At 34.9% G+C, this 15,689-nt stretch overlaps 2 protein-coding genes across 3 annotated transcripts in view; one reads left to right on the plus strand and one right to left on the minus strand.

Moving 5' to 3' along the window:
• The window catches only part of LOC131168055 (uridine kinase-like protein 5), a 31,875-nt gene extending 21,648 nt beyond the window's left edge, over nt 1-10,227 (plus strand). Inside the window, exons 4-15 of one of the 2 annotated variants that reach the window (XM_058127226.1) lie at nt 5,949-6,018; nt 6,106-6,221; nt 6,651-6,747; nt 7,380-7,459; nt 8,057-8,251; nt 8,365-8,448; nt 8,536-8,596; nt 8,853-8,913; nt 9,314-9,407; nt 9,496-9,568; nt 9,677-9,759; nt 9,826-10,227. In XM_058127226.1, the coding sequence (XP_057983209.1) occupies nt 5,949-6,018; nt 6,106-6,221; nt 6,651-6,747; nt 7,380-7,459; nt 8,057-8,251; nt 8,365-8,448; nt 8,536-8,596; nt 8,853-8,913; nt 9,314-9,407; nt 9,496-9,568; nt 9,677-9,759; nt 9,826-10,002 (1,191 nt within the window). In that variant the 3' untranslated portion in view covers nt 10,003-10,227. The remainder of the gene's footprint in view (nt 1-5,948; nt 6,019-6,105; nt 6,222-6,650; nt 6,748-7,379; nt 7,460-8,056; nt 8,252-8,364; nt 8,449-8,535; nt 8,597-8,852; nt 8,914-9,313; nt 9,408-9,495; nt 9,569-9,676; nt 9,760-9,825) is intronic. The other variant, XM_058127228.1, reaches the window with a different exon arrangement.
• A 1,247-nt stretch (nt 10,228-11,474) lies between these two features.
• On the minus strand, nt 11,475-14,435 carry LOC131167987 (uncharacterized). Its single transcript, XM_058127106.1, has 5 exons — nt 14,053-14,435; nt 13,365-13,462; nt 12,879-13,181; nt 11,828-11,876; nt 11,475-11,730 (listed from the first exon to the last, which is right to left on the minus strand). The coding sequence occupies exons 1-5, from the start codon at nt 14,418-14,420 to the stop codon at nt 11,649-11,651; spliced, it is 900 nt and encodes a 299-aa protein (XP_057983089.1). The 5' UTR covers nt 14,421-14,435; the 3' UTR covers nt 11,475-11,648.
• Nucleotides 14,436-15,689: the final 1,254 nt, after the last annotated feature.

Here is a 15,689-nt window from a genome sequence, read left to right on the forward strand (position 1 = left end):
TGCAGCAAATATAGGCATTTAGCACATACTAGCATGACATTGCATTTTATTTTAACAACATGATAGTCAATCAAGACTATACCCAAAGGTAATGCAATAGGGGATTAAAAGAATGACACAACTCAAAATGTTCAATGAGTGTGCACCGAATATAAAGCTTCACTGAGTCATGCAATCTTCCTAGTTACATGGACCTGAAATGTATGACATGATTATTAACCATTTGGGTCCAACATGAAGTTCACGTCCCAAGGTTAGGACCAAATGGTGTCCATGAACTAGTTTCTCCTAGGTCCATAAAATGTGTACATGTTTTCAGTTCAACACAAACAAATAGGATTTAACATGTACAAATCTATTAAATTATCTAGCAACCTAGGAAATGACATGAAAATTGTGCATATTTTTTCGTTAAGCATATACTATTTGAAACATTCAATATGCACCAATAGACAATTCAGCATGCACCTATGAATAAGGATGAAAAATAAAATTCTTTTATGATTCACTCATCCTTTCAAAAATATTTTAGCTTGGATTGAATTATCTATCCTAATACATGGTTTCATTCATGGGAAAAATTCTACCAAAATTTCGACAGCATTTCGTTTGTAAATCGAACATTTTCCCAAATTTTTATGTACTTGAAACTTGATAGATTGCAAGCAATATAAATAGGGCAAGCGAGAATTTATATCCACTACCAGCATGCAATTCTCATCAACTGCATCCGCCATGCAGGAAGCATTCTAGACTACGCATGCAATCAGGTAGTTCAATCAATATATCAAATAAAATATAAACTATCCATACGAAGATATAATCATTAGGCAATCGATGGATAGTGGCATTCAATACAAATAAGTTATCCATCAAATATAATTGAACTTAAATCAAAAGATGGATATAAGCATTTATTTAAAACAAGTTATCCATTCATGAGAAACTATAGTCATTTAAATAAGAATGGACATAGGCATTCAGCTTACATCAGATCAAAATTAAAAAATATCCATCCATCATAGAGTGTATTCATTTAGCACAAATGGATATTTGCATTTAGCTTAACAAAAGTCATCCAAATAGTATAAGCACTAATTTAAGATGTTTATTGAATGAATTTTAAATTTTCTGCACCCCCTCAGTTATGCAGCTAAAGGGTTTTATATTCAATTAAGTATCTAGCATAACTGATATTTTCAAATGCGAGAATGAGCTTATGAATGTGTTTCTGAATATGATTAAGTGTTTAAGCTCCATGATGAGTTTAGGGTAGCATGATATATAATACTATGATAAATTCCCTAAACCTCAATCTGTGTGATGGGCAAAACATGCTACATTTAAGATTTTTGAAATTATAGCACATATATATAGCATTACGAATATAATGACATTTTAAAATCAATTTTTCCATTTGAATGGGATTTTATTTAAACATGCTTATGACATTTGAATGAAAAATTGATTCTATATAAGCATGTTATAGCCAATATTATCAAGTAACATCCAATCATAATGATGTACATACCTAAGACCAGATGGATTGGATATTTCACTAAAGTTCTCATACTGGCTTGATCTTCCTAAGGTTCATAGTATGATGATAGTGTATATTAAAATTTAGGGTTTAAGCACAAAACACTATTTAAGCGGGGTTTAAGCACAAAACACTATTTAAGCGTTCAAAACATCATAACCTCTTAAATATTTTTTCTTAAATTTTTATGCGTATAAAAAGAGTTCTTTGAAAGTACACCTCATAAGATGGTATGCAATCATCACAAGATTCACATAGTAAGAATAAGCATAAAACAAATAACATGTGAATCAATCATAAAAAAAAGTAGAAGGAGAAAAATATATACCTTTCCACTTTACTCCTTCTTAGACATTTAAGCTCGGAATGGTGTTCATCTCTCTCTCAGTTTCTTATACCTCTTATGTTTCCCAAATGACCTTGGCACTCAAGAGAATAAACTTATAAAAGCATTAGTGACTAAGGCACAGAAAGAGTATGCATGGCATTCAAATGATATGCATTATAACACATGTCATGCAAATTCAAAATAATTCTTAGGTTTGGAAAAACTTTGCATTTTAAAAGCATTTTGGATGGAATATGATAACCTTAACAAATACTTTCCAAATCCTCCAATGAATTGATTTTACAAACGTATTTTCAATAATCAAACGGTAAAATCTACACAATAAAACTAGGGGAGGATTTGCAAAGACTTGACCCTCAAAATAAGGATACACTGAAATGTGAGCCATTGCAATCTTTATGCAAATAGTGGTTAAGCTTATTGCAACTGGGCTCTGATACCAATTGCTGGAATTGGTGTGATCCCAAGAGAGAGGGTGAATTGGGTTTTAAAACATTCTTCTCTAATTTAAACAATTACGCCGATTCACCACATATCATATCTCATTCAATGTATACGCGTGTATGTAAAATAAATTTAACAGTGAAAGCAAACATACACATGTGCAGTATCTTATTTAAATCAAATGCTGCATGAGAATAATTTTGACATTAAATAAACATTCATACACATGCTGAAATTAAAGTGCAGAAATTTAAATAAAATAGAAAGAGCGACACCAGATTTGTTATCGAGGTTCGGCCAAACCAGCCTACATCCCCACCTTGGGCTTACCCCCAAGGATTCCACTATACCTACTCACTTAACCGGGCGGAATAAAAGCCTTTTACATCCTCTCCTTACAGGGCGAGGAAAACCCCAGCTCAATTGCAAAGCTGAGCCAAACTAGTCTCACTTACGGGGCTAAGACTCCCCAGTTCAATTCCGGACTGAACCGAAGTGGTCTCACTTGCGGGGCTGAGACTCTCCAGTTCAATTAACGGGTTGAACCAAACCGTTACAATAAAACTATTTTGTACATAAAATATGCTTCTAAAATACAAGCAGAGATGTACACGCTAAGCTCATAAAAACATACACTCCAATGATATGAAATAATGCTCAGGGGACTAAGAATGTTTAAACACATTTAAACCCTAATAAAAATTTTCTCCAAAAAGATATTTCAATAAAGATATAGGAGAACCTAAGGTTCTTCTCTTTCAATGATTTTTGCACAAATAGAATGTATATGAAAAATATATATTATGTTCTCCAACAAAGATTTATGCAAGTTAGAATTATTTGGAGAATCTAGGAGTTAAGTTTAATAAAATATTTGTGCAACAAATAATCTTCTCCCAAAATATATTTATCAAGGAAATAATCCGGGAGAAAACCAAAGCAATGTTCTCAAAAATATTCTTCAAATATTTGGTGCCTAGTGAGAATATGTGCAAATGAAATGCCCTAAATAAAATACTCTCCTCAAAGAAGATTTTGAAATAAAAGCATGAAAAAGAGAGAGAGAGAGAGAGAGAGAGAGAGAGAGAGAGAGAGATTTGAATAAAAATATTTGACCCCAAAAGAGTGATTTAAATAATAAAAAACATTCTGGGGGAACTTTGATTATCCAAAGATTAGAAAGAAATTTAGAGTTAATCAAAGTTGCTAATCTGGAGTAATGAGGGGGTATTTATAGAGTTTGTGAGAAATATGACCGTTGGGGATACGGAGGTTATTTTAGAAAAAGTTTAATGACGTTGAATTAAAATTAACCTCGTTTTAAAAAGTTAACCGCGGTAAAAATTCGGACCGACCCGAGAGCACCTGTTGACCAGAAGACTTTCGGTCGACCAAAGTTCATATGGCTCAGTTGACTGGGCCAATTTTGAACTTCAGGGTCGGTCGACTAGGAAGGGCGATTTTTCCAAATTAGCGTGGTTTGGTCGACCAAGGTGAAAATGAACTAACTGGTCGATCGACCGAAAGAGGTGATTTTTCAAAACAGCGAGGTTCGGTCGACCGGGACATTTTGAATTGAGAAGTTTGGTCGACCAAGTTGTTAGGGCTTCTCCCGAGGACTCTCGGTCGATCAGAGCAGTGGAGTACATTTTGAGCTCGATCGATCAGGTAGTCAAACAGTTGACTCCCTAGGAGGTTCGGTCGACCGGAGTCAAATGAACTACATAAGCTCGGTCAACCAGATTGTGTTCAAACTGTTGACCTGGTCCGGGTTCGATCGATCGAGGACTTTTGAACGTGAACGGTCGGTCGACCGAGTGTGCACATTTTGTGCATTTCGGTCCTCTTTCAGACAACAAACACCCTATTCAAATGACTAACATATAAAAGTGTATGGGTGAGTGTCCTAGGGTCATTTTTAGGTCCTTTTAAAGACACCGAAAAAATCCAATGTCGGTTCGGTCGACCAAAGTTTTCGTAAACTTCGTTTTAGCCCCAATTTTGACCCTAAAGCTATTCCAAAAATTTTGTATGATTTTAGTCTTTAGAAAAAAGTTTTTGGTAAGATGTGCTGGTCCCTAGGATCTATCTACGGTCATTCTAAGCATTCAAACACATCATGCAAATGCATGCATTATTACAAACCAAAGATATAAAAATTAAATGCAATTACATAAAACACAAATGTCTTCTTCTTCTTTTTGCTCTTCTGACTTCATGGAATGTTTGATCGTATAGTCTTTAAGTCTTGCAAGCTTTCATCGTTGTTTCCCTATGTGTGTGTTAAATTAATGTACCTGTTCACATGCTAATTACACACATAAGAAACATGTGTTTTGTCAGCCTCAAAACAGGGATCAGACTCAAAAAGTCAACAAACAAGATTTATGTAGTCTAGCAAAGCCTACATCTACGGAAGCAATGACACACAAATTTCACTATGAAAATCACAAAGTACACAATACACTTCTCAAATGATCACACACACTCCCAGTACATGCCTAGAATGACATATATAACACATTCTCGGAGGTTTCCCTCCGTTTACCCAACCACCCCAACGTTTAAATTCAAAATTCAAAAAACTACTTGCAGCCCATAACTTCTTGTTAACGAGAACAGGGGATTCGTCAATGAACCAAGAAGAACACTCATCGACTCATTCCACTCGTTGAAGATCCCATTTTTCTACTCTCGGTATCTTAAAAACTCTGAACTTTTGGACCTCTTGGGATCTTCTCGTCGTCAAGCACAGGACACTCGTCGACGAGTCCTTGCTGTCTCCTCATCTACAAACACAGGGCACTCGTCGACGAGCCCTTGTTGTGCTGCCCCTTCATGTTTTTCTTTCTTCTTTGTTTATGAAATCCAAAGTAGAAGAGCCACACCACAAACAACACGAAACAATAATGAGATCGTAAGGGGTTAACATAAACGATCTTTATCATGCAAGGAAGATCACAATAATCCCAACGTGGCTTTATTAATACCACATGTAAGAAATCTATATGCTGCTTTTAGCTAAACACATGATCTTCATCATCATGATCTTCACATACGTGTATAATCTATAATGCGAAAAACATAAAATATGCATACCAGGATCGTTTATGATGTATACAAACCGTTAAGAACTGTTTCTCTTGCTTAACCTTTATCTCTCTCTGTATATCACCAGAGGAGTAGCCTGATGAATAGAGAACAAAGGTAGAGAGAGGACAATTTCTCTATTTCTTTTCTTTAGATCATTCCATAAACATACAAGAATGAATCTCTCCTTTTCAACTACTCCCCATAACAATAGTTGTATAGGAAAACCTTTTTATCTTCCAACCATTAATCTCACATTATAAAACTTTTCATTATCCATAGATAAGCCATTTCATTTTCCTTATCATAAGTCATTTCACTTATCATATCTTTCATGTGTTATTCATGTGGGACATATCCTTTGGGATATAATCCAACATGATCCTGTAACTAACTATTTGCCATTTCATTTCCTTAGAAACATCACCCTGGTTTCGTAGTTTGTCTTTCATTCCAATACTATCATTATGCATATCCTGCTTAGTCATGCACTTGGTAATCTGTATGTGCATGTGATCTTTGTAGGATTCATTTTATCATTCACTTAGCGATGAGCAAATAGGAAAAGTTAATGAGTACAATTTTGACCACCCAGGTAAGAATGTCTACCAAAATTTACTTTTTGTTTATTAGAAATTGGAAAATTTTAAATTATGTTTCTTCTGTTGTTGGTGCTTTTTAGATGCCTTCAATACGGAGCTACTGCTTTCTTGCATGGAAAAGTTAAAGCATGGGCAGGCAGTTAGCATCCCGAATTATGATTTCAAGAGCCATAAGAGCACGGAACTATCACGTCAGGTACTAATCAGCATTCACTGAGGTGGGTTTCGCTAGTGTGATATGCTTATAAAAATCATCAAAAATATCGGGATACACTTTTGCATGGCCAGTCGGTGTAACAACCAGAAGGCACTTGTAGGGTGTACCCAAAATGTAATTTGCATCTGCAATGCTATGATAAAATTGCAATATTCTTGCAAGTTTGCTTCGAGTGCATATGTATTGGAATACGAATCTAGCACTGGATGCAAACAGAATATTTGTGGCTTTCCAATGTTGGGTCAAACTACAGTGGCAACCGTGTATGTTATAGGATGCGATTAATGTAATTTATAGTGTATATAATTCTGTTTCAATAGCTATGTAATTTCATTTTTGATGTTTTGTTTATTCAATCCACTGGAAAAAGTAGGGCTTTTTTTAATTGTCTGTTTTGGTCTAATGAAGGTCAACCCCTCAGACGTGATAATTTTAGAGGGAATTCTAGTTCTTCAAGATCCTCGTGTCCGTAATCTCATGAATATGAAGATCTTCGTTGATACAGGTTACTCTCTTGATTTTTTTTCCTTTATTTTCTAATTAAAACATGCATTGTGTTGTGAAGGAATCCGACATACTTTCCAAAATCCAGATATTTCTGTAGACATTTCATTTGACAATATTTAAAATGGTTTCAAACCATTATCTTTGAAAGAAGGCATTATAGAGGAAAGAGACCTTTGGTTCCTTAGTTTATAGGAATAACTGAGATGATTGAGATTGGACGGTTATTTATTCAAAGGAATCATGGGATAATCTATGAATGACAAAAGGGAATTTTCTTTATCTTTCTTGGACTAAAATTAGTGATTGTGAAAGAATGTTTCAATGTCTTGCCGATTTTCTTTTTAAAAGAATGCTTCAAAATCATTGGTTAGTTCCCTGCTAATATAGGAACATGTACCCTAAACCCCCTCCCACTCTCCCCCACCCCCTACCCCCAAATATAAAAAAGAAAAAGGAAAAAGAAATCAATAAAAATGATCCTCTTTGTTGACTTCTTGTTATTGTTCTTCCATAATTTCCTGAATTACAGGGTTTTGGTCCTTAATTTCCTGAATTACAGAGTATTCTGTATTTACTTTTCTGAGTGTGGTTCCTTACCTAGTTATCATCATAACAATTTCACCAGTGCAGACTCTGATGTTCGGCTTGCACGGAGGATACAACGTGACACCGTAGAGAGAGGGAGAAACATTCAAAATGTGCTCGACCAAGTAAGGACTTCCTTATTCAGTCGGTGGGCTGGTGCTACTAGAGCCATTTCTTTAGCCATGACCTGTTTTGCTGCTCTTAATCTTTGACCAAGAGACAGCGTGCACAGTGTTTTCTATTGATTTAAGGATGCCAACTAAATAATATGAAATTGCACCATTGTTCCCTCATTCATCGGTAAAGAACTTTTTTAGTTACCAAATGTATGCAGCTTATTGTTTTCTGCTGCAGGAAGCAGCAATTTTGCATTGACGGATACTTTTCTTCCACTCTTAACTTTTGTTTTTGTTACAATATTGTTCAAGAATGTTGAAGAAATCTATTATCTTTGGTGTATTGCCATTATTATCTTTAGTTATCATTTCTAGCTGTTGCTTATAACCCAATCGTTTGCATTTTATTGGTTAGTGATCAGGAAGTGTTTGCATTCATGCTCTTATTCTCTTCCTCAACTTTCATTATTTAGAAAGAAAATTTTAATTAAAAAATGACCGATGAAATGGATAACGATTTTCAAGTTGGTCTTTTATTACATCCTCAAAAATGACATTATGGTATTTACATTTTCCTTGCATGGACTTTTTTTCTGTGAGTCGCAGTACGCTAAATTTGTAAAGCCTAGTTTTGAGGAATTTATACTGCCGTCCAAAAAATATGCGGATATCATCATTCCTCGAGGAGGAGAAAACGATGTTGCAATTGACTTGATCGTACAACACATTCACACAAAGCTCGGCCAGCATGACCTTTGTAAAATATACCCAAATGTTTTTGTTATATTTTCAACTTTCCAGGTACTCCCTTCTACTTTGTATTTGTGCAGTCCCGCACACATATTTTGGGACTCTTTTCAAGCATGTCTTTTTGTTATAGTTTCAACTCCACTAATGTTTTCTCTTTGCCCCAGATACGTGGAATGCATACCATCATACGGGATCTTAAAACAACAAAGCATGACTTTGTATTTTATGCAGATCGACTAATTCGCTTGGTACACAAGTCTCATGAAAATAAATCATATCAATTGTTAAGTTCTTGGCAAGGTATGGCATAATGTGGTTTTGAACTGGTGGTATAGGTTGTGGAGCATGGTCTTGGTCACCTTCCATTCTCTGAAAAACAGATAATTACTCCAACAGGTAACTGCTTTTGCTTTGTTTTATCATCTGAAAACATCAACTATTGTTTATAAATTTTCAATGATTATTTTTGCGAAACAATTTTCACCCTCTCTATCTGCAATAAGGTTTACCACTTTTCTGAAAGTGAATTTTCTACCGTTGGTGCCTGTTCTGTTCTCTCTTAGATTGTGTTATTTAGCTGTCATCTTGGGAATAAGTACTTCTCTGTAATTGTATGAATAGTTTCTTTTCTTCTCCCTCTGACTGTTCGCAGGATCTGTATACTCTGGAGTAGTTTTTTGTAGAAGGTTGTGTGGAGTCTCAATCATTAGAAGGTATTCCTTCAGCAACACAGTTAGTTCTGAGGGAAAAGAATTTGCTTTTATTTATTTAGCATGTTGAATGGAAGTGACAATTTGGACGTGTATGTATCTGGTTGTGCTGAAATGGTGCTTCTTTAACAGTTAATGAGTCAATGTAAAAGAGAACATTTTCTAGAGAAGTTACGGCATTATCATCGATATTTCTCTTAAAATTTAATGCAAATCAGCACTTAATTATTTTTTTTTGAGAATCTGAATAGCAAGGAGTGTAATTTTGAAATGTTTGATATCTCCAAACCTTCCTTCCACATTTTTGAACAGAACTTGTATGCATTGTACTTCCTTTGTGGGTGGGGAACTATTTATTCAAGTGAATACACATTTATTTACCACTCCACTTTCCTAATACCAGTGGAGAAAGCATGGAGAATGCTTTAAGAGCCTGCTGCAAAGGAATCAAAATCGGAAAAATCCTCATACATGGAGAGGGCAACAACGGTCGGCAGGTTCGTTGTGCCAATTAAGACGAATCACACGATTCTGTATATCCCTATGATATTCCTCACTTAGAATGCCTTTTATTACATTCTGCAGTTAATCTATGAGAAGCTACCGGCAGACATTGCAAGCCGCCATGTGTTACTGCTCGACCCGGTTCTGGCTTCAGGTGTGAAAAATGGCTGCAAATTGTTCTCACTCACTCACTCACTCACTCACTCACACACACACACCATAATTCGCCCCTGGACATTGTCTAACTGATGTGCATTATCAGGGAATTCTGCTGTCCAAGCCATTTCTCTGCTGCTTAGTAAGGGCGTGGCTGAATCCAACATCATCTTCCTTAACCTTATAGCTGTAAGTGATTATGACATTTTGTGCTTGTTTTTGCTCATGATTGAATATGTATAATTTATATTGCAGGCTCCGGAGGGAATTCATGCTGTTTGTAAGAAATTTCCATTACTAAAAATAGTGACATCAGAGATTGATTTATCTTTGAACAAGGATTTACGTGTAATCCCTGGCATGGGTGAGTTTGGGGATCGGTACTTTGGCACAGATAATAGCGACGAAATCCAAACACCTAGGTTCACATAAATGACTCTCTCTCTCTCTCTCTCTCTCGCTCTCTCTCTCATGCACTGCATCCCCAAGTTTTGTTCAGTGACAGAAATGTTGTTCTGCCATGGGGGGAATGATGCATGTTGTGAGCAACAAATATATTGCAAAAATGCTCTCCTTCTCAAAGTTTAAATGTACTACAAGTGTTCTTTTGTTTTCAACATCTAGAGTTAAGTGAAATAAAGGTGAAATTTTGGTCTACCGATCTCTTTGCTGGGAAAACAAAATATGAATAATTTCTACAAATAAATTAATGGTATAATATAAATAAATAAATAAAATGAGACGACAACAAATTTAACGTGGTTCTTTCAAATATTGAGATACGTACACGGGGCACGAGGATCCAAATCCACTATCACCAAATTTGTACAAAGTGGATATAAAAGGTAGAAGTCTTATAAAACACAAAAGCGTATAACAAATGTAGCATGATGAAAGATGTTACCAAATGTTGTGAACAAAGCTCCAAGATCCAACCAAAAATGAGTATTTCTCAAGTTTAATTTTGCAGCTCGTTTAAAAAATGAGCTGAGCCTAAGCACGAATGGACTCGGCTTGTTTTAACTCATGAACAGGTCGATTATAGGTTTGATTTGGGCTTGGTTAATAAGTTTGAATTAGAATCACTATGGGCTTAATAAAGTCGAATTACTCTTTGATAGACCGCTATGGGTTCAAAAGTAAGGACTATTTGTGTATAGGATTGTTTAATTTAAATTCCATAATTAGAATTTAGTGATAAAGCTAATGCTCTAATGTTCTAGTAAAAATCACTTTTCACATTTTTTTATTTAATAAAACCTCTCATCTTTCAAAATAAGAAGTTTCAAAAGAACCAAATTGTTAATGAACATCTTAGTAGATCGAGGCTCGTGAGCTCATTCATTTATATGATAAAGAAGTTTAAAAAAATACATGTTAAAGCTCAATCTAAGCTGGATTCAAGCTCAAAATTAAAAAGACTCAAAACACATTTGCAGCACTATAAGGGCTTTTACACAAAGTGCTTCTCATTTGTGTTATAGTCTTATTTTTGGAACCTCAAAAATTTAAATTTTTGTAAAATTACCCTATGTTTAAAAGAGCTCAGTTCTTTGAATTTGAACGTGTTATTTTAAACAAAACACGTCAAAAAAATTGATTATAGTGGCTTTGCTGAAATTGTCATTCATTTTTAAGGCTTAAAATTTCACACTACAAAGCAGAGCCTCCACAAAATGTATTACAAAATTAGTCTTCATTAAATCCAGTAAATCTATGCGATGCACAAAATCTATGTTTCCAAATGCAATCTAAAATTGATTTTAGATCCACCACCAAATCGAAATTTAAACAACAAATTTGAAACCGAAGTTCCAAATACTAGTTACAAGGCCAAGGAGCAAAACACGGCCATAAAAAGAGAAAAAAGAGAAAAAAGAAATTTCACTACTCGCTTCATAAAATTTTGTGGACAGAATATAATTTATCATTAAAAAAATCAGTTCAACTTGCATGACACAGCAAATCCCATTAGTTCAAAAGTACAAATGACCTAATCTGTGACGATGTGCAATGAGACATAACCGGAAGCCTCTGTTCAGAAAGTTTTGAGCACAGAAGACAATTATTGCCAAAGATCACTGTGAGGACTCAGTCTTGCTCTTCTTCTTCCTCGAAGCAAAGCTGCTGGGTCCAACCTCTATGGACATTCGCTTTGCCCTGCAAAGCATAACCAATAAAATGGACAATAAGCAACATAAAAATAGCAAGATAATTCAAGCAAGTACAAAAAGGGTAGCACGCTGAAGTTGCATACCTCTTAGAGAGCTCTGTTGATTCATTCCTGCACTCTCCATCCACGTCATCTGATGAACGAAGATGTCATCAAAGCGTAAGTACGATTGCACAAAATGACCAGACAAATCTAAATGAGCCCTAGCTTCCGGCTCAACATCGGGGTAGCAGTGTCTTACAAAACCATAATTATAAACTTTTTTCTGAGAGAACAATTATATAATCAATACAAAAATCTCAAGGGTTTATTAATATTTTGAGTTCTTACTTAAAGGTGTGCCCAGTTGACTGCAGAGAATTCACCATAACTGCACAAGCTCAATAATTTTTTTTTTTGGGCACGGAACATGGAAGAAACGCAAAGAGGGGATTCATGGCATCCAACAAAGGTTTACTGGTTTTGTCTTTGAAAGAAATGAAGCACATTGATGAATCTTATGAGCAACTGAGACAGATATTTTCTACATGATATCAATTTTACCAGTAACTCATAATTTAGAACTATTTAGCCTGAAAGATATTACTTGCGTCTTTCTCGGGATATCAGGATGCAGAACAACAGAAAAATAAAAAAGAGTGCGATCAAAGTACAATAAATAAGACATGGGTTGAATATGATTAACTTCAAGGCAGCCATTCAAGGGAGTCCTACTGTGGAATTTGACTTTGAAGAGATCATATGAAGAAATAAGTTTCTATCTGGGGCATTTGGTTTCTGGAGAAGAATAGTAATTCTATTGGGCTACTTGTTCAAAGCTGAGCCCAAAACCTGATGAAGAAAAGGGAGTCCGATCAATCGATAGAAACATTGTGCGACAATATATTCTACTTATCATCATAATCATCTGTCATATGGAATATATGAATGGCGGGTGGTAAGATATATTCTTCTAATCATCATACTTATTTACATCAGTCATCTACCTTTGGCTGAGATTACTAAAGTCATTTGAATTATTACCATCATAATCTATATCAACTGCTCCTAATCTTGCCAATAACACTTGTTAATTTTACAACAAGTTTTTCAATCTTCACCGATGATAAAGAATCTAACATGGGCTTTCACATACCAGTTCCATCAACTTCATCAGTTTCGTCCTCTGAATCTGAGCCAGAGCCCCACCGATCTCCCCCATCGTCAAAATCCCAACGGCTTCCAACAGGAGGCATCCAGAAGTCAGCTTCTTCTGAATCACTGTCCACATCAGAACACTTCCTTGGCTTAGAGATTAGCTTGTCGACTGAGTCATCCTTTTCCTTATTCTTTTTCTTATTTTTTTTCGTATCATCTGCCACCAGCTTTGAAACTTTCTGGGGCTTCCGCTCACTTTGCTTTACCCCATTTGGTGTTAGTTTTTCAGCTTCCTTTTGCTCTATACACAAAAAAGTCCATAATCATGTCGAAAAATTAGCAATTTAACACAGTGAGCACAAGTAAACTGCAAAATGCATAGATTTCCAAATGCTTTAGCAACATCACCTTCAACAGGAAAAACGGAACTGCAGCACTAGAAAGCGCAGTATGAATTGAGCAAGCAAAGCAAAAACACACGAACCTAATTTATTGAGGAATCGCTTCCCATTGATATGCTTCCAAATGTGCTCTTCTGACTTATTGATGGTATCACCAGTCAGCTTACATATTAACTTAGAACTACAATAAGGAAAAACAGCAATTGGTATGAGCACAGAACATTAAAATTGAAAGTACACCCAAATGCTCATTTGTTTCCTCAGAAAATGCAGGAAAAGTAACCCAATTCTAAAACCAGAGTGTCTCCCAAATATCAGATTGTTAACTACTTGCACCCACAAATGAAATACCTCCACTTAATTAGTTCAGTCAGGTTTCCAAATTTTAAAAACCCAAAATAACACTAGGTATGAGCACAGAACATTAAAAATTAAGATACCCAAATGCTCCATTTGGTTCTGAGAAAATTCAAACAACCCAAATTCTAAAAACCACGATACCTGCTAAATATCAGATTGTTCACTAAATGCACCCACAAAGTCAAAAACCTCCGCTCAATTGATTCATTCGTGTTCTCAAACTCTCAATACCGAAAACAACACAATTTTTGATAATAATAATAATAATAATAATAATAACTTGGTTTCAGAAAATTATGAGAAAAAAAATGAGTTCACAACTGAAAAAAGAATGGGTTAACTTTTAATCATGCAAAGATTAGGAACCCTAATTATAACAGAATGAGAAAAGAGAAGGAGAGTGGTTCATACCGAGAAAGAGGGTCTTGCTTGAACATGTTGAGAGGAGGTTTGTTCTGAGTCAGCGCGTGGTCGATGAGGCCTATTCTGCAACGCTTGCTGTTGGCGTAGGAGTTGATCACCTTGGAAGGCATTTCGTGGCCCGTCTCTGTGCATCTGAACCGGCCGTTTTCCAGCTCTTTGAAGTTGGGCTTGCCGAGAAGATTGCGCCCCTCCCTTCCCTTTTCTTCTTCTTTGGTTCCACCGTTCGGGGTTTCCGCCGCTGCCGCCGCCATGAGCGAGGGCGAGAGAGTCCGTGTGCGTGCGTGCGTGCGTTTGTTGGTGAGAATATGAGAATGGCTGAATGAGATTCCTCGAAACGGCGTCGTTTCCCAGATCATATTGTTCGTGTTTGTGATCACACACTTAACACCACTTCAATTTTCTAGCATTTTACAAATGTTAATATTTTTTGAAGCTTTCTATTAAAATATTTTAATAATAAATATTTAATTTTAATTAATATAAATATTAATTATAATTTTAGATAATTTATTTATTAGCATTATTAATATTATTAATCATGTGTATTGTAATATTATTAATTATATATTGAATATAACAATAATATTCATATGGTAATAACATAAATTAATAAAACACATAGAATAAATGTAGTATTTAAAATATTAGTTACTGTAAGAATTTTTAAGAATGAATTAAATAGCATTTATTACTTTTAATAGGCTTAATTGGATTTTAGATTGAGCCATAACGTAACGGTTCCACAAAATTGACGTCTACCCTATGAATGGTCACATATGCTCCATATATATTTGATTTATAGAATGAATTAAGGAAAAAAAATGATAATTTGAACGAAAAGTATGATGAAATCAAGTGAAAAGTTTAATTCTAGTCATCTTAATTTTATTCCATTCTTACCAGTAAAATAAATTAAAAATAAAAAAAATAAAAACTAATATGATAAAAAAATGAAATTATAAAAAATCAATTACAATTTTATTCTTATGTACTAAATAATTTATGTGTATGAAGCCATGAACACACTAATGAATAATGCATGAGCCTTATAATAAATTGAATATGATGCACTCATAGAACTTTAAGCCTTTGATTGTTGTTTCTTTTCTCCATTTATGATCTTTCTTATTCTAATTTATTTTTATGTAACCCAAATTTATGATCTTTTTATTCTAATTTAATTATATATAATATATATTGACCACTCGAAATTTTAACATGGTAAGTTTTACAATGCCTCTCAAGCAGCACAAAATCAAGAAAAGACGTGATCAACCCCACAACTCACTCCTGATAGATCACAGAATTAGTCGTCCCTTAAAAAGAAATTGTATGTAACTCATATTGATCATCGTAATTTATTTTATACTTGTAATGAGTCACATGGGAGGCATGTGTATTAAACAAAAGGATATAACTTATAGCCTATCAATTAGGATGACTCATATTTGGGAGCATGTGATTGATACTAATTCTAATTTATTTATATGTAATATATATTGACCATTCGAAATTTTAACATGATAAGCTTTACAATGCCTCTCAAGCAACACCAAATCAAGAAAAGGCGTGATCAACCCCACAACTCACTCGTGATAGATCACAGAATTAGTCTTCCCTCAAAA

The sequence above is a fragment of the Malania oleifera genome, chromosome 11 (assembly GCF_029873635.1).
Source record: "Malania oleifera isolate guangnan ecotype guangnan chromosome 11, ASM2987363v1, whole genome shotgun sequence".
Classification (NCBI taxonomy): Eukaryota; Viridiplantae; Streptophyta; class Magnoliopsida; order Santalales; family Ximeniaceae; genus Malania; species Malania oleifera.